This window comes from Pan troglodytes, chromosome 5, assembly GCF_028858775.2.
Source record: "Pan troglodytes isolate AG18354 chromosome 5, NHGRI_mPanTro3-v2.0_pri, whole genome shotgun sequence".
In the NCBI taxonomy this organism is placed as follows: Eukaryota; Metazoa; Chordata; class Mammalia; order Primates; family Hominidae; genus Pan; species Pan troglodytes.
This window is the reverse complement of record NC_072403.2, coordinates 40,281,455-40,304,521: the sequence shown is the minus strand read 5'-3', so window position 1 is coordinate 40,304,521 and position 23,067 is coordinate 40,281,455. Positions and strand designations below refer to the sequence as shown.

At 46.7% G+C, this 23,067-nt stretch overlaps 1 protein-coding gene across 2 annotated transcripts; it reads left to right on the top strand.

Moving 5' to 3' along the window:
• The first annotated feature begins 4,858 nt into the window (after nt 1–4,858).
• Nucleotides 4,859–13,618, top strand: RPS10 (ribosomal protein S10). Of its 2 annotated transcripts, none has more exons than XM_016955271.4 (6): nt 4,859–5,039; nt 5,851–6,000; nt 6,232–6,403; nt 9,274–9,351; nt 12,653–12,708; nt 13,525–13,618. In XM_016955271.4, the coding sequence occupies exons 2-6, from the start codon at nt 5,851–5,853 to the stop codon at nt 13,564–13,566; spliced, it is 498 nt and encodes a 165-aa protein (XP_016810760.1). In that variant the 5' UTR covers nt 4,859–5,039; the 3' UTR covers nt 13,567–13,618. The 2 variants fall into 2 exon arrangements, with proteins under 2 accessions (XP_016810760.1, XP_016810761.1); XM_016955272.3 differs by having other exon boundaries at nt 5,004–5,275.
• Nucleotides 13,619–23,067: the final 9,449 nt, after the last annotated feature.

Sequence of the window (23,067 nt, the reverse complement as noted above, 5' to 3'; positions counted from 1 at the left end):
TGCTAGAAAGGACACTGAGAGAGGGGAAGCCATGGTCCCTGACCTCAGGGAGGTGCCATCCAGGATGGAGACACTAAGGGAACCCTATCATTCCAGGGTGAGCTGGGCAGTGCTGTGGAGCTCCTCCTCGTCTCCTCCTCACTCCTTATCCTTTCTAGGTGACCTCAGAACCTCACAAGTTCTTAGATGATGCCCTTTCCTCATCTAACCCAGCTCTCTTCCACAGGACACATTCAGAACCCTTTATCTAAAATTATACTGTGCATTTGCACCAGTGTGTCTCATGGGAACCTCAAATGCAACAAAACCTAAAACTGAATTCATCTCTCATAAACAATTTAGTGGTATTTCAGATAAATAGAAGCATAGCTCATTGGGGAAATGGTGTTGAGATACTGGCTAACCCTTTGGAGGGAAAATGTTTTACATCAGAGAACATTCCAGGACGATAAAAGATATAAAAAAAAAAGGAAGTCAACCGAGCATGGTGGCTCACACCTGTAAACCCAGCACTTTGGGAGGCCGAGGTGGGCAGATCCATTGAGCTCAGGAGTTCAAGATCAGCCTAGGTAACATGGAGAAACCTTGTCTCTATTAAAATACCAAAAAAAAAAAAAAAAAATTTAGCTGGGCTTGGTGGCACATATGTAATCCCAGCTACTTGGGATGCTGAGGCACAATAATTGCTTAAGCTGAGATCATGCCACTGCACTCCAGCCTGGGTGACAGAGTGAGACTCTGTCAAAAAAAAAAAAAAAAAAAAAAAAGGACTGAGTATTTTTTCAAGTGAGCTGGGGAGCCATTAGCGGGATTTAAACAGGGAAGTGACATGGTCTGATGTTGCAGCAGGATCGCCATGGCTCTAGGAAGAGAAGATAATCTGGGAGACCATATTTCAGTTGACTGCATCCCATCGTTGCTGCTGGGAAGTGGGCAGTCATACCTGTCTTTTCTTACTGGCTGCTTTTAAGATCTTCCCCAAAGTCATCCCCCTGGTCAGGTGCAAGGGCTCATGCTTGTAATCCCAGCATTTCGGGAGGCCAAGGTGGGAGGATCACCTAAAGTCAGGAGTTCGAGACCAGCCTGGCCAACATGGTGAAACTCCGTCTCTACTAAAAATACAAAAATTAGCCAGGCATGATGGTGCATACCTGTAATCCCAGCTACTAGGGAGGCTGAGGCAGAAGAATCGCTTGAACCCCGGAGGCAGAGCTTGCAGTGAGCCAAGATTGTGCCACTGCACTCCAGCCTGGGTGACAGAGTAAGACTCTGTCTCAAAACAACAAACAAACAAAACCAAAGTCCTCTCTCTGGTCACTGAGATAAATGCGTATCTGATTGTCTCCTTCGGAAAGGCTAATCAGAAACTCAAAAGAATGCAACCGTTTGTCTCTCACCTACCTGTGACCTGGAAGCCCCCTCCCTGCTTTGAGTTATCTCACCTTTCTGGACCGAACCAATGTTCATTTTACATATGTTGATTGATGTCTCATGTCTTCCTAAAATGTATAAAACCAAACTGTGCTCTGACCACGTTGGGCGCATGTCGTCAGGACCTCCTGAGGCTGTATCGTGGGCGCATCCTCAACCTTGGCAAAATGAACTTTCTAAATTAACAGACCTATCTCAGATTTTCAGGATTCACATTGTCTTCCAATAATTCTGGAAAATACTCTGACAGTGTTTCTTTCCTTTCTCTATTATTTTCTTATAAGACTTCACCTAGACATCTATTAGACTTTCTCACTCTATCACTCATGTCTCATCCTTGCTTTCAAATATTCCATCTCTTTAGCTGGGTGTGGTGGTGTGCACCTGTAGACCAAGCTACTCGGGAGGCTGAGGCAGGAGGATGGCTTGAGCCCTGAAGGTCGGGGCTGCAGTGAGTCGTGACTGTGCCACTGCTCTCCAGCCTTGGCAAAAAAAGGGAGACCCTGTATTAAAAAAACAACAACTAAAAATCAATCAAATATTCTCTTTCAGTCTCTGGACTACATTGTGTCTATCTGTATATATATTTTCATTTCTACTTTTAATCTCACTGACTTTTCAAGTGTGTCAGTATGTCAAATCTATTGTTTAGTCTTGTCTGTTTTTTTTTGTTTTTTTGTTTTTTTTTAGAGAGGAGGTCTTGCTATGTTGCCCAGGCTGCTCTCCAACTCCTGGGCTCAACCGATCCTCCCACCTCAGCCTAAAGAGCTACCTTAAGTAGTTAGGACTACTACAGGTTCACAGCACACCTTACCTGGCTATTTAGTCTTTTTGTTTGTTTTTGAGACGGAGTCTTGCTCTGTCACCAGGCTGGAGTGCAGTGGCGCCATCTCGGCTCACTGCAAGCTCCGCCTCCCGGGTTCACACCATTCTCCTGCCTGAGCCTTCCGAGTAGCTGGGACTACAGGCGCCCGCCACCATGCCCGGCTAATTTTTTGTATTTTTAGTAGAGACGGGGTTTCCCTGTACTAGCCAGGATGGTCTCGATCTCCTGACCTCATAATTCGCCCGCCTCAACCTCCCAAAGTGCTGGGATTACAGGCGTGAGCCATGGCGCCCAGTCTTTTTGTTTGTTTTTTTTGAGACGGAGTCTCACTCTGTTGCCCAGGCTGGAGTGCAGTGGCGCGATCTCGGCTCACTGCAATCTCCGCCTCCCGGGTTCACGCCATTCTCCTGCCTCAGCCTCGCGAGTAGCTGGGACTACAGGCGCCCGCCACCACGCCTGGCTAATTTTTTAGTATTTTTAGTAGAGATGGGGTTTCACCGTGTTAGCTAGGATGGTCTCGATCTCCTGACCTTGTGATCCGCCTGCCTTGGCGGATCCCAAAGTGCTGGGATTACAGGCCTGAGCCACCGCACCCGGCCTTTTTTTTTTTTTTTTTTTTTTTTTTTTTTTGACAGAGTTTTGCTCTGTCACCCAGGCTGGCCAGGCAATCTCGGTTCACTGCAGCCTTGACCCACGGGCTCAAGCAATCCTCAAAACTCAGATTCATGAGTAGCTGGGATTACAGTCACCCGTCACCATGTCTGGCTAATTTTTTTTTTTTTTTTTTTTTTTTTGAGACAGAATCTTGCTCTGTCACCCAGGCTGGAGTGCAGTGACGAGATCTTGACTCACTGCAACCTCTGTCTTCCAGGTTCAAGCGAATTCTCCTGCCTCGGCCTCATGAGTAGCTGGGATTACAGGTACCCACCACTATGCCCAGCTAATTTTTGTATTTTTAGTAGAGACGGGGTTTCACTATGTTGGTCAAGCTGGTCTCGAACTCTTGACCTCCGGTGAACCGCCCACCTCGGCCTCCCAAAGTGCTGGGATTACAGGCCTGAGCCGCCGTGCCCGGTCCACTTTTCTTTTCTTTTTTTTTTGAGACGGAGTTTCGCTCTTGTCGCCCAGGCTGCAGTGCAATGGTGCAATCTCGACTCACTGCAAGCTCCACTTCCCAAGTTCAAGTGATTCTCCTGCTTCAGCCTCCCAAGTAGCTGGGATTACAGGCGCCCGCCAACATGCCTGGCTAATTTTTGTATTTTTTTTTTTTTTAGTAGAAATCGGATTTCGCCATGTTGGCCAGGCTGGTCTCGAACGCCTGACCTCAGGTGATCCACCCGCCTCGGGCTCCCAAAGTGCTGGGATTATAGGCGTGAGCCACTGCGCCCGGCCCCACTTTCCTTTCTTTCTTTCTTTTTAGACGGAGTGTCGCTGTGTCGCCCAAGCTCTGGAGTGCAGTGGAGTGATCTCGGCTCACTGCAACCTCCGCATACGGGGTTCAAGCGATTCTCCTGCCTCAGCCTCCTAAGTAGCTGGAATTACAGGCGCACGCCAACACACCTGGCTAATTTTTTTGTATTTTTAGTAGAGATGGGGTTTCACTATGTTGGCCAGCTGGTCTTGAACTCCTGACCTCAGGTGAACCGCCCACCCTGGCCTCCCAAAGTGCTGGGATTACAGGCTTGAACTGCCGCGCCCAGCCTCTTTTTTTTTTTTTCTTTTTTAATTTAAATAGAGCCAGGGTCTTGCTCTGTCACCCAGGCTGGACTGCAGGGGCACGAACCCGGCTCACTGCACCCTCCACTTTCCTGGCTCAAGCGATCCTCCCGCCTCAGCCTCCTGAATAACTGGGACTACAAGCGTGCACCATCACAGTCAGTTAATTTTAAAAAAAAATTGTAGAGCTGAAGTCTCACCATTGCCCAGGCTGGTCTGGACCTCCTGGGCTCAAGCAATTCTCCTGCCTCAGCCTCCCAAAATGCTGAGTCAATTTTTTTTTTTTTTTTTTTTTTTTTGAGACAGAGTCTCACTGTCGCCCAGGCTGCAGTGCAGTGGCATGATTCCGGCTCACTGCAACCTCCACCTCCCGGGTTCAAGCGCTTCTCCTGCCTCAGCCTCCCGAGTAGCTGGGACTACAGGCGCCCGCCACCACGCCGGCTAATTTTTTTTGTATTTTTAGTAGAGACAGGGTTTCACCATTGGCTAGGCTGGTCTCGAACCCCTAACCTTGTGATCTGCCCACCTCGGCCTCCCAAAGTGCTGGGATTATAGGCGTGAGCCACTGTGCCCGGCCTCTGTTTTTTATCAAAAAAAAAAAAAAGTCTACTTCTGTGAGTGCATATGAATTTGGAAAAGTGTATACCACAATGTTAATAGCTATTCTCTTTGGTTGATGGGATTATGTTTTTAGTCTTTTATCGTCATCTGATTTATATGTTCTCTCTCTTTTCTTGCTCCAAGAGCATATATCACTTGCATAATAGATTTTGGGCGGGAAAAAAAGAAGAAGCGTTTCTAAAACGACAGCCCAAAATAAGTGACCCTGTACTGATAGAGCACGCAAGCTCAGAAGTTCCCGGCGGCGGTTTACTAGTGCGTGCGTGAGTCCCTCAGGCGGTCAGGCTCTGTGGTCAGATCCGCCAGTTCTTCAGGCACCGCCGAGGCCACCCCAGGCTCCCCGCGGGTCCTGGCGGGGGGCGGGTCCACGCCAGCCCGGAAGAGACGCAGCACCGCGCATGCTCCTTCTTTTCCAGCCCCGGTACCGGACCCTGCAGCCGCAGAGGTGAGTTTCTGTGGAGTTCGAGTTCCATCGGCTCCCATCCGGGCTATCCTGCCGCCTTAGCGGCTGCTCCTCCCCAGGATGCGGGCAGGGGGCCTCTCTCCCACTCCCCACACACCGATTTCTGAGTAGCGATAGGGGCTGGAGGCTTATTTTATGGGGTAGGGGGCCGCTGGTAGGCGAGGGTTGTCCGAGGGAGAGGGGGAGGATGAAGCCAGTGCGTGGCGGAGACTTGCCAGGTGAGACTAGCGAGACGGTGTCCCACCGACACGCTTTTTTCTTCGGAACAGGACTCCCCCGACTGCCTCCTTGCCTGGCACTGGAGCTCTAGTTTGGGGGAGAAGTGGTAGGTAGGAGACGAGGGTGCGAAGGCCTTAGCCCTTCGGTTTGGGGTCTGCCGCCTTCAAGAAGCCGGGGCTTTACCCCTCCGGGCCTTCCCTGCGTACCTTATGGTACAGCCGCGAGATTCCGCGCTGGGTACGGTCGCTGATGGCCTCCAGCTGCTCCCGATAATACAGGGTTTGCTCCTCTCCCCCCCCATTGACCTTTGTAATTGATGAGAACTTAAGGAAGTTTGGCGCGAATGTGCACCACTATCCTGGTTTTAACATACTGTCAACTTTTCCACCTGAATTGTGTTTGGGGGTGGGGACTGACGGAGCTGGCCTCTGCCGAATCTGTTTTGTGGAGTTGAGTCTTCCCACCAGCAGGTTGTCTACGGTTTTGTGTGGGTCACTTTAGGATCAAGAACTTGATTACCAGGCCCCGGCCTCGTTACTCAGAAGTGCTCTTGACAATCGTCTCATTCTTGCAGATGTTGATGCCTAAGAAGAACCGGATTGCCATTTATGAACTCCTTTTTAAGGAGGGAGTCATGGTGGCCAAGAAGGATGTCCACATGCCTAAGCACCCGGAGCTGGCAGACAAGAATGTGCCCAACCTTCATGTCATGAAGGCCATGCAGGTAGGAGGGTGAGGAGGAAGATGGGATGGATCTTCCTCCCCGGGATCCCATCCCGGGATGGGATGGAATGGGATGGAGGGATCTTCCCCTAAGGTTCAAGGCAAGTTCAAAAAGGGAGGTCAGGACTGCGGGGGCTGCTTGGTAACTTGAAGGGCTGGCTGGGACTGGAGACTTGCCTAGGATGATCCAAGCTTCTACTTAACGCCTTAACAGTAGTTTTCTACCTTACAGTCTCTCAAGTCCCGAGGCTACGTGAAGGAACAGTTTGCCTGGAGACATTTCTACTGGTACCTTACCAATGAGGGTATCCAGTATCTCCGTGATTACCTTCATCTGCCCCCGGAGATTGTGCCTGCCACCCTACGCCGTAGCCGTCCAGAGACTGGCAGGCCTCGGCCTAAAGGTATGGTTCCCAAACAAATGCCTTCAGATGGTTTCCAAACAAATGCCTTCAGCTATTTGAAGATAGTTTCTTTTGTGTAAGGGACAAAAGCATTCTTAGCTGATGTCAGCTTTAGAGGGCTCTGGCCTGCAGGCATTTGGTCAAGTGCTAGAACCTTTGTCCCATGGCTTGGGACTTGGAATAGAACTAGACTCAGTTCTTCAAGCCATCCATGAGATGGCCTTAAGCACAGATAGTCTGTCACTTTCTTCACCCACACCTGTACAAACATCCAGATACATGTGGTATAGAATATTGAGTAACTTTTCCAGCAGAGTGCGTTGTACTATTCCCGAGAAGTCCAAAGCAAAGCCATTTACCACCTCGAAAGAAACAAGAGTGTTGTAGTTTTCTTGCCAACAGGAGAAAAAATTAGAAACGAGTGGAGAACGGATGGTGTATACCACGATGTGAAAGGATATGCATGCATGTGTGGTGTGAGGAGAATTATCTTCTGATTCTTGGGATCATTGTTAGCTCACAGTTGCTTTTTTTTTTTTTTTTTAACGGAGTCTTGCTCTGTTGCCCAGCCTGGAGTGCGGTGGTAAGCCACCGTGCTTGGCCTGTATTTTATCTAGGTTATGGTTCTTTGTTACAAAACTCTGTAGGAGCTGCAGAGAGCATAGGTTGAGGTGAAAAACTGCGCAGATTCCTAAATGTGATCATCAGAGGGCCCAGGTTCCCCTGGAGAGTTACCTTATGGAGCTCAGGAATTCGTTATGAAAGCTCCCCAAGGGATTCTGGTGATTAGGTAGACATAATTTTTTGAGACAGTCTCACTCTGTTGCCGAGGCTGGAGTGCAGTGGTGCGATCTCAGCTTACTGCAACTTCCACCTCTGAGGTTCAATCAATTCTGTCTCAGCCTCCCGAGACTGGGATTATAGGCGCCCAGAGCAACACCCAGCTAATTTTTGTATTTTTAGCGGAGATGGGGTTTCACTCTGTTGGCCAGGCTGGGCTCGAACTCCTGACCTCAGGTGATCCACCACCTCAGCCTCCCAAAGTGCTGGGATTACAGGCGTTAGCCACTGCTCCCAGCCCATAATATGTCTTTTTAGCAAAAGTTGTCTACTACATCTTGGAATCTCCTGGGAGAAAAAATACCAGTGCCTATCTGTGCTTGATATATTCTGATTTAGTTGGGCCTGACATTTGTTTTTGCCACTCATTACATGATTAATTTATTTCTGCTCTAAAAGGAGTTCATTCTACCTGAGTGCAGTGACTCATTCCTGTAATCCCAGCACTTTAGGAGGCCAAGGCAGGAAGACTACTTGAGTCCAGGAGTTTGAGACCAGCTAAGGCAGTATAGTGAGACTCCGTCTACAAAAAAATAAATTAGCCAGGCATGGTGGTGCACACCTGTGGTTAAGCCCAGGAACTCCAGGCTGCATTGAGCTGTGATTGTGGCCATGGCACTCAGCCTGAACAACAAAGCAAGACACTGTGTCAAAAAAAAAAGGAGACATAGTTCATATTCTAATCATATGGACTCCGGGTAAGTTCCAAGGTAACTGGCTAGAGAAAATACTTGATTAAATTGTTACTGATTGTGTTTGTTTGTTTGTTTATATTCTGTCACCTAGGCTGGAGTGCAGTGTCACGATCCCAATTTACTGCAACCTCTGCCTCCCGGGTTCAAGTGATTCTCCTGCCTCAGCTTCTTGGTAGCTGGGATCACAGGCGTGCACCACCACACCCGGCTAATTTTTGTAATTTTAGTAGAGACAGGGTTTTACCATGTTGGCCAGGCTGTTCTTGAACTCCTGGCCTCAAGTGATCACCTGCCTTGGCCTCCCAAAGTGCCGGGATTACAGGCGTGAGCCACTGCGTCTGGCCATTTATGATAATTTTTTTAAGGTAGCTCTTAAAGTTTGTGCCTTAGGGTGTGGTGGCTCACACCTGTAATCCCAGCACTTTGGGAGGCCAAGGCGGGAGGATCACATGAGACCAGGAGTTCAAGACCAGCCTGTCTAACATGGTAAAACCCTGTCTCTACTAAAGATACCAACCAAAAAAAATTGGCCTGGGCGCGGTGGCTCACGCCTATAATCCCATCACTTTGGAAGGCCAAGGCGGGAGGGTCACTTGAGGTCAGGAGTTGGAGACCAGCCTGGCCAACAGGTTGAAACCCCCTTTCTACTAAAAATACAAAACGTAGCCGTGCGTGGTGGCACGTGCATGTAATCCCACCTACTGGGGAGGCTGGGGTGAGAGTACTGCTTGAACCCAGGAGGCAGAGGTTGCAGTGAGCCGAGATCGCGCCACTGCACTCCAACCTGGGTGACAGAGTGAGACTCCGTCTCAAAAAAAGATAATAAATAATAAAGTTTCTGCCTTAATATGTATCCCACAGCCTAACAGGTATGTGAAGAAGCCCAAGAGGAACTAAACGATTCTTAGTAACCCCTAGATTATGTACTTAATATTGGAGTTGGGACTTTCAGCTTAGGATGCTTCCTTTTCCGTTTGCATATACTAAGTTTTCCACTTAACGTGGGTCAGGTTCAAAAGTTTGGCTATTCAGATGTTCATAGAAATAGCTAGATACCTAGATTGGTCCAATAATTGGAAAATAGTTTTATGTTGAAACAAAATGGAAGGCTTTTTTTTTTTTTCAGATTTGCAGCCAAGATTGTCAATAAGTTTCTATGGAGAAATAATTATTTCTAGCTGACATTGTAGGTTTAAGGAGTTCCTGTCCCCATTAACCCATCTTAACCAAGTGGTTGCTGAGAGTGACAACAGGAGAGCAATGCCAGTTTTCTTGGCTTTAAGGGACAGGGTTCTCACGTTGCCCTGTGTTCACAGTGTGGTTTGATTTACATAGGTCTGGAGGGTGAGCGACCTGCGAGACTCACAAGAGGGGAAGCTGACAGAGATACCTACAGACGGAGTGCTGTGCCACGTGAGTAAATGCATCACCTATATTAGGGGAGTTGGGGTGAAATGTCTGGATTCTCACAGCTGGCTCTGGCTGGGTGGGGCTCAGCCCTTGATGACAAAATGACTAGGAAAGATTCTTGGTTTCACTCTGCAGAGCATCAGAACAGCTGGAGTCCTTTGTGCTTCCTTCTTCATGCAGTGATTTCATAGATGAGAATTAGGAGGAGGCTGGGATTTTTTAAAAAACAAAACTCAGGCCGGGCTCAGTGGCTCATGCCTGTAATCCCAGCACTTTGGTGGTGGGGGGGGGTCGAAGTGGGCAGATTACTTGAGGTCAGGAGTTCGAGACCAGCCTGGTCAACATGATGAAACCCTGTCTCTACTAAAAATACAAAAATTAGGGCGGTGTGGTGATGGGTATCTGTAGTCCCAGCTACTTAGGAGGCTGAGGCATGAGAATTGATTGAACCTGGGAGGCAGAGGCCGCAGTGAGCCGAGATCATGCCATTGTATTAGATCTATGGCTCACACTGGGCACGAGGATAGGGGGAGGAAAGCAAATGCCAATAACAAATATGGTTTCAGTAATTGTTAAAGTTGTCACTCCAGCCTGGGTGACAGAGCAAGACTGTCTCCAAAAAAAAAAAAAAACCTCTTCGGTAAAATGTGGAGCTTTTGTTAGTATTTTTGCAAAGGAATAATAGGATTCAACTTGGTTTTTTTTAAATTTTGTTTCATTTTTGAGACAGTCTCGCTCTGTCACCCAGGCTGGAGTGCAGTGGCAAGATCTTAGCTCACTGCAAGCTCTGCCTCCTGGGTTCACGCCACTCTCCTGCCTCAGCCTCCTGAGTAGCTGGGACTACAGGCGCCTGCCGCCATGCCCAGCTAATTTTTTTTGTATTTTTAGTAGAGATGGGGTTTCACCGTGTTAGCCAGGATGGTCTGGATATCCTGACCTCATGATCCGCCCGCCTCAGCCTGCCAAAGTGCTGGGATTACAGATGTGAGCCACCGCGCCCACCCGGATAAAGTCACTCGTTGTTGATTGTGATACAAAAGCAAGGTGTACAAGAAGAGTTTTTACTAACTTCTACCACTCTTAGCCTCCTTCTGTCATCTTTTGGAGAAGTGACCACTTGACCTGAGTACCATACAGGGTAGTAGAAGGAATGAATTTCTCCAGCCCTTGGTTCAGAGGAAGTTGGTGATACTGGAAGTTTAACGATTATGGGCCAGGCACAGTGGCTCATGCCTGTAATCCCAGCACTTTGGGAGGCCGAGGCAGGTGGATCACTTGAGGTCAGGAGTTCAAGACCAGCCTGGCCAGCATGGTAAAACCCCATCTCTACTTTAAAAAATTAGCTGGGCATGATGGTGTGTGCCTGCCTGTAATAATCTCAGCTACTCGGGAGGCTGAGGCGGGAGAATTGCTTGAACCTGGGAGGCGGAGGTTGCAGTGAGACAAGATCATGCCACTGCACTCCACCCTGGGCAACAGCAAGACCCTGTCTCAAAAGAAAAGAAATTTAACGGTTACTGAAACCATATTCGTTATTGGCATTTGCTTTCCTCCCCCTACTCTTGTACCCAATGTGAGCCATAGATCTAATACAAAATTTCCTCGTAGCCACACTTGAAAAAGCAAGTGGAAACAGGTTATTTGAGTACTAATGTCTTTTATTTAATCAAATATTTGTAAAAGTGAGTTGGGAATGGTGGTATGTGCCTATAGTCCCAGCTACTTGGAAGGCCAAGGCAAGAGGATTGTTTTGAGCCCAGGAGTTTGAGATACAGCGAGCTATGATCTTGTTGCTACATTCCAGCCTGGGCAACAGAGTGAGACCCCGCCCCCCGCACCAACTCAAATAAATCAGGGCCGGGCGCGGTGGCCCACTCCTGTAATCCCAGCACTTTGGGAGGCCGAGGCGGGCAGATCACCTGAGGTCAGGAGTTTGAGACCAGCCTGGACAACATGGTGAAACCCCGTCTCTACTTAAAATACAAAAAATTAGCCAAGCGTGGTGGTATGCACATGTAGTCCCAGCTACTCGGAGCATGAGGCAGGAGAATCACTTGAACCCAGGAGGTGAAGGTTGCAGTGAGCTGAGATTGCATCATTGCACTCCAGCCTCAGGGACAAGAGTGAGACTTTGTCTCAAAAAAAAAAATAAGTAAATAAATACAAATAAATCGGTTTTAAAAATATCTAAACGTGTTAATTTAACATGTAATCAGTATAAACAGTAGTGAAATATTTTACATTCTTTTTTTCTTAAGTCTTTGTAATTGGCTGGGTGCAGTGGCTCACACCCGTAATTCCAGCACTTAGGGAGGCTGAGGCAGGCAGATCACTTGAGCTCAGGAGTTTTAGACCAGCCCGGGCAACATGGCAGAACCCCATCTCTACAAAAAATATAAAAATTAGGGCTGGGTGCGGTGGCTCATGCCTGTAATCCCAACACTTCAGGAGGCCGAGGTGGGCGGATCACTTGAGGTTGGGAGTTTGAGACCAGCCTGGAGAAACCAACATGAAGAAACCCCATCTCTACTAAAAATACAAAAAAATTAGCCATGCATGGTGGCGCATGCCTGTAATCCCAGCTACTCGGGAGGCTGAGGCAGGAGAATCGCTTGAACCTGGGAGGCGGAGGTTGCAGTGAGCCGAGATCGCGCCATTGCACTCTAGCCTGGGCAACAAGAGCGAAATTCAGTCTCAAACGAACAAAAAATATAAAAATTAGCTGCCTGTAGTCCTACCTGAGGTGGGAGGATCGCTTGAGCCCATGAGGCAGAGGTTGTAGTGAGCTGAGATCGTACCACTGCACTCCACCCTGGGTGACAGAGTAAGACCCTGTCTCAAATAAGTAAAAGAAAACTGGTGAATTTTGCACATGTCTCCATTTGAACTGTGACTGGGATATAGGACCGGGCAGCATCTTGTCTGCTTTTCTCCCATGGTGGTAATTAAGGCTTTTGTGGGCCCTTCCCTTTACATGTTAGTTCTTCCATAATTACACTCCCTTTGTTATCTAGATGCTGCTGTGAAGTGGGTAAGTCAGTCAGTGTGATAGGAAGTAGGAATCCTTTGGGAGGATTTATAGTTTGGGCTGTGAGTATTGAAGGGTGACATAAGGAAGGCTGAGAAGGGTGCCCCAGGAGAGACAAAGGTGGCTCAGAAGGTATTCCCCACCACTGGTGTAATTTGCTTATATTTAACGGAGTGGTACTTGGCTTTTCCTGCAAGATTGGAGTCAGTGAATTGTCTTCCCTTGTTCTATAGTAGATTAGATCATATGATTCTAAATCGATGTTTCACTTTCTAGCTGGTGCCGACAAGAAAGCCGAGGCTGGGGCTGGGTCAGCAACCGAATTCCAGTTTGTGAGTATCTTCCTATTTGTTTTCCATGAGCCATCACTTGTTCTGGCCTCAGTCTGGTTGCTCTGCAAGTTGTGGGGATGTCATATAGTATGGGTGGGTCCTGTCAACCAGTTCCCTCCTCCCACTTTTTTCCAAATTCCAAATTTTACATTGAGTTGTAGCATGCAAACTTTTGTAAATACATAAATTACTGAAATGAGTCTCAGAAATCAGTACATGTGGCCTACTAGTATTTTCTGTTTCATTAATGCTTGACATTGAACTAAACACTGGAAGGTGGGTGGGCTTAAGAACCAAGATGGTATGAAATCCTCCATCTTTTTTCAGTTGATGTAATGTTAGGTAGGTTCCCCTCTGCCTCAGTTTCTCCATCTATAAAATAAGGTGATAATTACAGCTACTAAGGTAGTTGTGAGATTAGTTAATCCAGGCATAGTACTGGCATATCACTTTTGTCCTATGGCAGGTCCTCATAGCACAGGATTGCTCTCAGATAATGTCATTTGTAAAAAGGAAGCATGTACAGTAGAAACGGTTCAATCCTGGTGCTGGATGCTTTCATAGGAGTATGTATGAACACACTCTGGGTGGGTGGCCATACTCCCACTTTACCAGTGAAGAAATGGGCCTAGATGTTAGATATGGCCCCACATCCAGTAAGGGGCAGTGCTGGGATTTACAGCCTGTACTCAGCTCTCTCCCAGCTGTTTACATTTGGGGGCCTCTGGAGTTATAATGAGGCCTGAAAGTTAGCAAAACCTCGAAAGATCAAACCAGAGTGCTGCTCATGCTGATGTGATGTGCTTTCTCTTACAGAGAGGCGGATTTGGTCGTGGACGTGGTCAGCCACCTCAGTAAAATTGGAGAGGATTCTTTTGCATTGAATAAACTTACAGCCAAAAAACCTTAATCTTTTGTCCGTTTTGTTTGCATTGTGCAGCCTGAACAGGAACAGTTTAAGTGTCAGAATGTAAATGGGGCAGTACAGGCTTGGTTTGGGGAGTTGTCATTGTCCTGGGTGACACCGGCTGCTGCTGTACTTGGCTTTGGCGTGTGCCCTGCTTTCTCTAGGCAGCGCCTCCCTGCAGAGTGGTGTCCCATATGGTGCTGCAGTTGGAAAACTGGGTCCCTTCTTTAGACCAGCCATGCTGCCTCAGCTCAGCATGGTGGGAAAATTGCTGGTTGGCCTGGAGTCGTGATTTGTGCCTGCTGTCAGGAACTATAAGAAGTACTGGGGAGGGAGGATGAAAGGTAACGACCAAGGAAATGGTGCACTTGGAATCCTTCAATTTATGGAGAAGAAGCACAGGAATGGTGTTTAGGCCAACGTTACTAATCTAAGTCTTCAAGCCTCAGCGTTTGTTGACAAGAATCAAGGGAGAAAACAAGAATGCACAAAAACTGCTGTTCAAAGTGGCTAACGCCTACTCAGGAGCCTGAGGCAGGATTGCTTGAGGCTAGGAGTTTGAGACCAGCCTGGGCAACATAGCAAGACCCTGTCTCAAAAAAGGACCAAAACATTTGAAAGTCATCTGAATTTTTTTTTTTTTTTTTTTTTTTTTTTTTTTGTGATGAAGTCTAGCTCTTCACCTAGGCTGGAGTGCAGTGGCGCGATCTCAGCTTATCACAACCTCCGCCTCCCAGGTTCAAGCAGTTCTGCCTCAGCCTTCCGAGTAGCTGGGATTACAGGCATCTGCCACCACGTCCAGCTAATTTTGTATTTTTAGTACAGATGGTGTTTCCCCATGTTGGTCAGGCTGGTCTTGAACTCCTGACCTCAGGTGATTCGCCCACCTTGGCCTTCCAAAGTGCTGGGATTACAGGCATGAGCCACCGTGCCCGACCAACATTTTTATGTCTTAACATAATAGGGATAAATACTGGGCAGTAGGAGCTTTGCTATCCAGGGTTCCTTTAAGGAAGGAATGAGTTGTAGTTTTCCTTGGACTCAGAGTGGTGATCCGTCATCTTATGGCATGACTAAATGGACTAGAGGTGTGTATACAGTTTTCCGGTGATCAAGTGTGATCTTACCATAGTACAGGAAAGGGACTGCAAACATATACCTGGCACAATGCCAGAAGGGAACCTTGGCATAGCCCAGTGAGAGCTGCGACAATCCTGTGGACTTTTGCTGGGCAGGACACCAACCTTGGCTTGCAGATCAGTCACCATGACTATCTGCTTGCAGTAAATACAAGTTACTGGGATGGAGGTGGTTAAAGCATTTGAGATACCAGCTCTGAACCAACCAGTGGCTCAAGACAGGCCCAAGGTAATGTTTTCAGCCAGAAAAGCTGGTAGCTAATTGGAAGTGCATCTTATGGGTTCCGGGGACTTGGGAATCATATTTGTGTAGTACTGTGGGGTAAGCATTGTGTACAAATGGACAATAATTGGTTAAATGGGGCCTGGCATGGTGGTTCACACCTTTAATCCCAGCACTTTGGGAGGGCAAGATAGGCAGATCACTTGAGTCCAGGAGTTAAAGACCGGCATGGGTAACACAGTGAAACCCTGTCTCCACAAAAAAAAAAAAAAAAAATCATGCATGGTGGTGCTCACCTGTAGTTCCAGCTACTTGGGAGGCTGAGTCAGGAGGATCGTTTGAGTCCAGGAGGTAGAGGTTGCAGTGAGCTGAGATTGTGCCACTGCACTCCAGCCTAGGCGACAGAGCAAGACTCAATAATAATCACTGGTCTCGAAGCTGAGCACCGTGGCACACACCTGTAGTCCCAGCTACTCAGGAGGCCGAGGCAGAAGGATCACTTGAGCCCAGGAGTTTGAAACCATCCATTGTGAGACCCAATCTCAAAAAAAAAAAAAAAAAAAATTTAAAAAATTGGTCAAATGAGATTGATGATAATTCTAAACAACACAGAATTCTAAACCACCTTCAGTATTGATAGGCAGTTGTAATGTAGACCACGAGGTGGCAGCTGATGGCAACTCCAAATATGCACTTAACTGTTAGTCCTGGGAAGTGAACTTTGGAATCTGAGCCACCAATAAAATAGAAGCTTGCTTTGGCAGAAAGAAGCAGTGTTTGGGGAAGCTTGTTTCAGCACGGCCTTGGCTCGTTTCAAAGATTGCTTTTTATCCAATTTTTCTGCTGGCTTGAGTGATGTCAAGTGGTTTGCCCATGTTCACACGCTTTGTGATTGTTTAACCTGGATTCCACTGTGAAATGTTAGTAGCTCCTGCCTTTCTGTTTCCCACTGAGGCCAGCTAGTCAATAGGTTTCCTCTACGATCTTAGTGATTTTCTGGCCCTAAAATGTTACTTTTTCAGCTAGGGCTCTTTGCCAACTTCTTTCCTCGTGATTCAAATTAGTTCCGTAATACATACTCCAAGATCACCCATGGACTCTGGGGAAACCCGAGGAATCTATAAAAGAGCATGTGAATAAAAACATGCAGGTAGAAGTGGATCTTGGTGCCTGCCAGCTCTGTCCCTACCTTGGTAGATTAAAACATCCCTTCCAATCAATAATCATTCATTAGCTGCTCAAGGATCATTGCTAATAAGAGCTCTGAGAAACAAGGCTCAAAGTTTGCCCTTAAGTACCTGACAGTCGAGTTGGGAAAACAAAACCAAAGCTATACATTGAATCCAGAACAACAACTATTCCATAAGTGGTAAATCGTGTCCAGACTGAATTCTAGGGAAGTGTAGGGCAAGGGAAATGAATGAAGGCTCAAGTGGCCCAGAGGTGAGTTGCGGGGCCAGGGAGGGGTGAGACTAGTCAGGGCATCTTGAAGAAGTTTTACTGGAAAATAAAAATGTCAGGTGGTGTCAGGTTATGAAACTGGCTGATGTCAAAAAATTAAGTTCTTTTATTTTTTCAAGCGAAGCTAAAAAGGAACATTTCAAGTCCCACTACACGTGCCTGAGGAGGTCACTTGGAGAAGGTTAAAAGGGACAGGGGTGGCTGTATGGGCCCAGCCATCACTCAGGGAAAGCTTTGAAGAGGTTTAACCCATCTTCCAGGGTTGGTCTCCAGGTGCACCATAGCCTCGAGTCTACCCACCAGCCCAATGGTTCATCAGATAATCCCGACCACCACTACTACTACCAAAGGGTTTTTCAAGGGATTTTGGAAGCTGCTGGCTGAAGATACCTTTTCCTAATTTAACAAACTTCCTGATAGGGACACAAATCCCCTTCCCTGAAAACCAGAATGCCCTTGCAGCCAGTGCCAACAACAGCTTTAAGTCTCAGTGACTCTCTTGAAGCACCACTTCTGTTTTGATTAATAAACAGACCAGGAAGCAGCTATCATGTAGGCATGTTAGATGCTTGGAGACAAGATAGAGCAGCTTAAAAGATCCCATAAGAGGCCGGGCGTGGTGGCTCACGCCTGTAATCCCAGCACTTTGGGAGGCCAAGGCGGGTGGATCACCTGAGGTTGGGAGTTCGAGACCAGCCTGACCAACATGGAGAAATATGGTCTCTACTAAAAATACAAAATTAGCTACACATGGTGGTGCATGCCTGTAATCCCAGCTACTCGGAGGCGGAGGTTGTGGTGAGCCGAGATCGCACCATTGCACTCCAGCCTGGGTGACAGAGCAAGACTCCATCTGGTTAAAAAAAAAAAAAAAAAAAAAAAAAAAAATCTCCTAAGAGGCTGGGCACAGTGGCTCACGCCTATAATCCCGGCACTTTGGGAGGCTGAAGCGGGCGGATCACGGGGTCAGGAGTTCGAGACCAGCCTGGCCAGCCTGGTGAAACCCCGTCTCTACTAAAAATAGAAAAAATTAGCCAGTCATGTTGGTGCATGCCTGTAATCCCAGCTACTCAGGAGGCTAAGTCAGGAGAACCACTTGAACCCAGGAGGCGGAGGTTGCAGTGAGCCGAGATCACGCCACTGCACTCCAGCCTGGGCGATAAGAGTGAGAGACTCTGGCTCAAAAAAATAATAATAATAAATAAATAAATAAATAAAAAATAAAGATCCCATAAGAGACTTGTTTTTGAGGAGGTAGCCCTGTAGACATGTAGCCCTGTAGACACAATGGCTCACTAGAACACTCCTTACTTGGTGCCTGGCATGGGTGGGCCTCCTGCAGGGCAGTGTGGGCCTATTGACGCTAGGCATTGTCAGGATAGTTTGCATTTTCTAGAGTTTTATATAAATGGAATAATACGGTATGCATTCTTTTTAGTCCAACTTCTTTTGGCATAATTGTTTTGAGATTCATCAGTGCTGTGTGCATCAGTAGTTCCTTCTTAGTGCCGGGCAGCATCCCATTGTGTGTTTTCAGTTCTCTTAGGTATATACCTAGGAGTGAAGTTGCTGGGTCATGTGGTAACTCTATGGTTAACACTTAGAGGAACTGCCAAATTGCTTTCCAAAGTAGCAGCATCATTCTACGCTCCCTCCAGGAGTATGTGAGTTTCAGTTGCTTCTTATCTTCACCAACACTTGGTCTGGCCAGTCTTTTCATTTTAGCCATTCTAATAGGCATGAAGAGTTTGGATTTTATCCCACAGGTGATCAAGAGCCAGTGAACAATACGAAGGTGGGAGGCGCACAGTGGACGGGGAAAGGGGAGATATTGGTCAACGGGTACAAAGTTTCAGTTAGATAGGAATAAGTTTTGGTGTTTGATTGCATAGCACAGTGACTCTAGTTAATAATACTGTATTGTATACTTCAAAATAGCTAAAAGAGAGGATTTTACATGTCCTTACCACAAAGAAACGATAAATATTTGAGGGGATGGACATGCTAATCAGCCTAATTTGATCATTCTGCAATATGTACATCACACTGTAACCCATAAACATATACAATTATAAATAAAACTTAAAAGCAATATGGAGGTGAGGACTGACACAACCAAGAATGCTGGATGCTTGGAAAATACTTGACCCCACACTGCAGAATACTGTAGGCTGGATTGGGTCTGCGCAGTGATCACACCGGGGCAGCGAGTGCTCATGGGTAAGCCACTTGGTCAGTGGTGACTACAATACACATTCAGGCTGCTACCGGGAAAGGGAGGGGACAAAATCCATTATTTGATTGCTCAGTTTTTGAAAGGGAAACTAGGACAGAATCAGGGCAGCAGGGGGGGAATGAAAGGAATTGTTTAAAAAGTTACAGCCCATAGAAAGCAGGGAGCCCATTTCTATTGAAAAGTGCTTTATTGGAAGCCCGTGATAAATGCATGGCACCAGACCAAGAGAACAGCCACTTGAAAAATAAGCCCTGCATGGTTTACTGACATATCAAAGAGCCCATTGTGAGGAAAAGGGCATCTTTAAAAATGAAGAAATATTAAATGAGAGAGGATACCCAAGCTGAGGGAATTAAGGAGGCCTCAAAATGGGGCAAAATTTATGAAAGTTACAAATCAAATGAGAGTAAGAAATTCTGAAGAGTATCTGCAAGAAATGTCAAAGGAAATAGTTTAAGTTCTAGTTTATTTAAGTGTGTGAAAAGCAGAAGGTCAGTTTGAGAATCTACGGGCATCCATTTATTAATGTGTAAAAAGTGCACTGGGAGGCTGAACAGTCAACTGACTCTTTGACATCTTTGCCTCCATCACACAGAGATTTCCCCTTCCACTAAAATAAAAAATATTTAGTATGGAAAACTTCAAACATATAAAATAAACATAAAAGTATAATAAACCAAGGTCAGGCATAGTGACTCACACCTGTAATCCCAGCACTTTGGGAGGCTGAGGGGGTGTGGATCACCTGAGGCTGGGAGTTTGAGACCATCCTGACCAACCTGGAGAAACCCCATCTCTACTAAAAATACAAAATTAGCTGGGTGTGGTGGCACATGCCTGTAATCCCAGCTACTCGGGAGGCTGAGGCAGGAGAATCACTTGAACCCCGGAGGCGGAGGTTGAGGTGAGCCGAGATCATGCCACTGCACTCCAGCCTGGACAACAAGAGTGAAACTCTGTCTCATTAAAAAAAAAAAAAAAAAGTATAATAAACCATAGTGTACCCATCACTGAGCTTTAATAGTCATCAGCATTCTGCCATTCCTTTTTTGTTTGTTTTGAGATGAAGTCTCACTGTGTTGCCCAGGCTGTACTCAAACTCCTCACACCTCACCCTTCCAAGTAGCTGGGACTACAGGCACGGCCTCTGCCATTCTTGTTACATTGATACCTACGTCCACTCCCCACCCCTAATTTGATTATTATTTTAAGTCAGGTTTATTGAGGTATAATTTACATACAGTAAAATTCACTTTGCTTTCTTGAGACAAAGTCTCACTCTGTCATCCAGGCTGGAGTGCAATGGCACCATCATGACTCACTGCAGCTTCTACCTCCCAGGCCCAAGTGATCCTCCCATCTCAGCCTCCCAAGTAGTTGGGACCACAGGTGTGCACCACCATGCCTGGCTAATTTTTTATTTTTAGTTTTGTAGAGATAGGGCCTCTCTATGTTGCCTAGCTGGTCTCAAACTCCTGGGATCAAGTGATCCTCCCACCTTGGCCTCCCAAAGTGCTGGGATTACAGGCATGAACCATCACATCTGGCCAAAATTCACTTTTTAGATATAGAGTTCTGAGTTTTGATAAAAAGATATACATCACAGCGAAGCAATGGAGCTTTCCCATCACCCTAAAAAGTGTCACATGCTGCCCCTTTGTGGTCAACCCCCTGGCAAACACCCTTCTTGGTCTTTAGTATAATTTTGCCTTTTCTAGAATGTCAGATAAGTGGAATCATATCGTATGTACTCTTGGGACTGGCTTCTGTTGCTCAGCATGGTGTTTTGAGATTCATCCATTATGTTGCATGCATCAATAGTTTGTTCCTTTTTATTGCTGAGTAGTATTATGTTATATGGATGTATTACAGGGTTTTTTTGTTTGTTTGTTTGTTTGAGATGAAGTCTCACTCTAGTTCAGTGATGCGATCTCAGCTCACTGCAACCTTCGCCTCCTGGGTTCAAGTGATTCTCCTGCCTCAGCCTCCTGAGTAGCTGGGATTACAGGCTCCCGCCACCAAGCCCAGCTAATTTTTGTATTTTTAGTAGAGGCAGGGTTTCACCTTGTTGGCCAGGCTGGTCTCGAACTCCTGGCCTCAAGTGATCCGCCCACCTTGGCCTCCCAAAGCGCTGGGATTACAGGCATGAGCCATTGCATCCAGCCCACAGTTTGTTGATTCTTTTTTTTTTTTTTGAGACAGAGTCTCACTCTGTCGCTCAGGCTGTGATGGCACAGTCTCGGCTCACTGCAAACTCCACCCCCTTGGTTTGAGCAATTCTTCTGCCTCAGACTCCCAAGTAGCTGGGATTACAGGTGCCTGCCAACACGCCCAGCTAATTTTTGTACTTCTAGTAGAGACGGGTTTCACCATGTTGGCCAGGCTGGGCTCAAACTCCTGACCTCAAGTGATCCGCCCGCCTTGGCCTCCCTAAGTGCTGGGATTACAGGCGTGAGTCACCGCACCTGGTCTGTTTATTCATTTTTTATACAGGCATTTTTGAGTCAAACTGACATTGAAATACACAAATATTAACTCTACCCTTTGATGATGGATACAACCATGTAACTCATACCCCTGAGAAAGAGAAAAGCAGCTCCTAATGTTAGGAACTGGCCTGATCCTTACAGCTAGGCCTTGGCATGTTTGAAGCTGGCCTGGCACAGCGAGGCCGTGCCATTCTCCCGTGGACATAAACAACATCATCAAACATCAACAATCAGACAAGGTTGCTTTGTGACCCTGATAAAGTGCACCAAAAATATCAAGACTGCCGGGTGTGGTGGCTTACGCCGGTAATCCCAGCACTTTGGGAGGCTGAGACAGGTGGATCACATGAGGTTATCCAATCCAGAGCAAAGCCTCAGTCCCTAAGCCTTCCCCAAAACCACCTAACACAAGTCCAAATCCTATATCCTTCTTATCACCCTCTTTGAGACACCCTATGCTTTTCCATGATACGTATTCTCTTTCATGACAACCAGCAAAAAACCAACTTTGTTCGGCTAGTTATGCTTCTAATCTTTGCCTGGAAGGCATTGATCACTGATGTACCTGTCAAGATACAAAATATTTCACTTTTTTTTTTTTTTGAGACAAGGTCTCACTCTGTTGCCTAGGCTGGAATGCAGTAGCATGATCTCAGCTCACTGCAACCTCTGCCTCCCAGGTTCAAGTCATTCTCCTGCCTAAGTCTCCAGGTAGCTGGGATTACAGGCACATGCCACCACACCCAGCTAATTTTGTATTTTTAGTAGAGATGGGATTTCACCATGTTGGGCAGGCTAGTCTTGAACTACTGACCTCAAGTGATTCACCTGTCTTGGCCTCCCAAAGTGCTGGGAGTACAGGTGTGAGCCACCGCACTGGGCCAAAATATTTTACTTTCCCGTAACATTCTCTCCTCTCTCTTCTCAGTTAATCCCCCCACCATCACAGACAGACATGTATGTTGTTTGGCTACTATGAATAAAACTGCTGGCCAGGCACAGTGGCTCATGCCTGTAATCCTAGCACTTTGGGAGACTGAGGCGGGCAGATTACCTCAGGTCAAGAGTTCAAGACCAGCCTGGCCAACATGCTGAAACCCCGTCTTTACTAAAAATACAGAAAAATTAGCCGGGTGCGGTGGTGTGTGCCTGTAATCCTAGCTATTCGGGAGGCTGAGGCAGGAGAATTGCTTGAACCTGGGAGGCAGAGGTTGTGGTGAGCCAAGATCGCACCACTGCAGTCCAGCCTGGGCTACACAGTGAGACTTTGTCTCAAAAAAAAACAAAAACAAAAACAAAAACACAAAAACAAAACAAAACAAGCAAAACAACAACAACAAAAAACCTGCTATAAACATTTTCCACATCTTTTTGTCAGCATATGTTTTCATTTTTGCTGGGTGCATTCATTTCCTATTGCTGCTGCAACAAATTTTCAGAAACTTAGTGGCTTAAAACACTTATTTTTTTTTATGACAGAGTCTTGTTCTGTTGCCCAGGCTGGAGTACATGGTGTGATCACAGCTCATTGCAGCCTCAACCTCCTGGGTTCAAGCAATCCTCCCACTATAGCCTCCCAAGTGCTGGGACTGTAGGCACATGCCACCATGCCTGGCTAATTTTTAAATTTTTTTTGTACAGATGGGGTCTCACTATATTGCCCATGCTGGTCTCAAACTCCTGGGCTCAAGTGATCCTCCCACCTCAGCCTCCCAAAGTGCTGGAATTACAGGCATGAGCCACCATACCCAGCCTATTATGCCATTTTAAAATTGAGTTGTCTTTATTATTATTATGTAAAAAAATTCTTTTGTGTCAGGGTCTTGCTCTGTCACCCAGGCTGGAGTGCAGTGGTGTAATCATAGCTTACTGCAGCCTCAATCTCCTGGGCTCAAGCAATCCTC

Bases quoted from the DNA above. Each gene is read 5' to 3' on its own strand.
- RPS10 (XM_016955271.4), top strand. From the start codon at position 5,851: ATGTTGATGCCTAAGAAGAACCGGATTGCCATTTATGAACTCCTTTTT. The intron at 6,001-6,231 runs GTAGGAGGGTGA...TCTACCTTACAG, and splicing joins ATGTCATGAAGGCCATGCAG to TCTCTCAAGTCCCGAGGCTA. The intron at 9,352-12,652 runs GTGAGTAAATGC...TTCACTTTCTAG, and splicing joins CAGACGGAGTGCTGTGCCAC to CTGGTGCCGACAAGAAAGCC.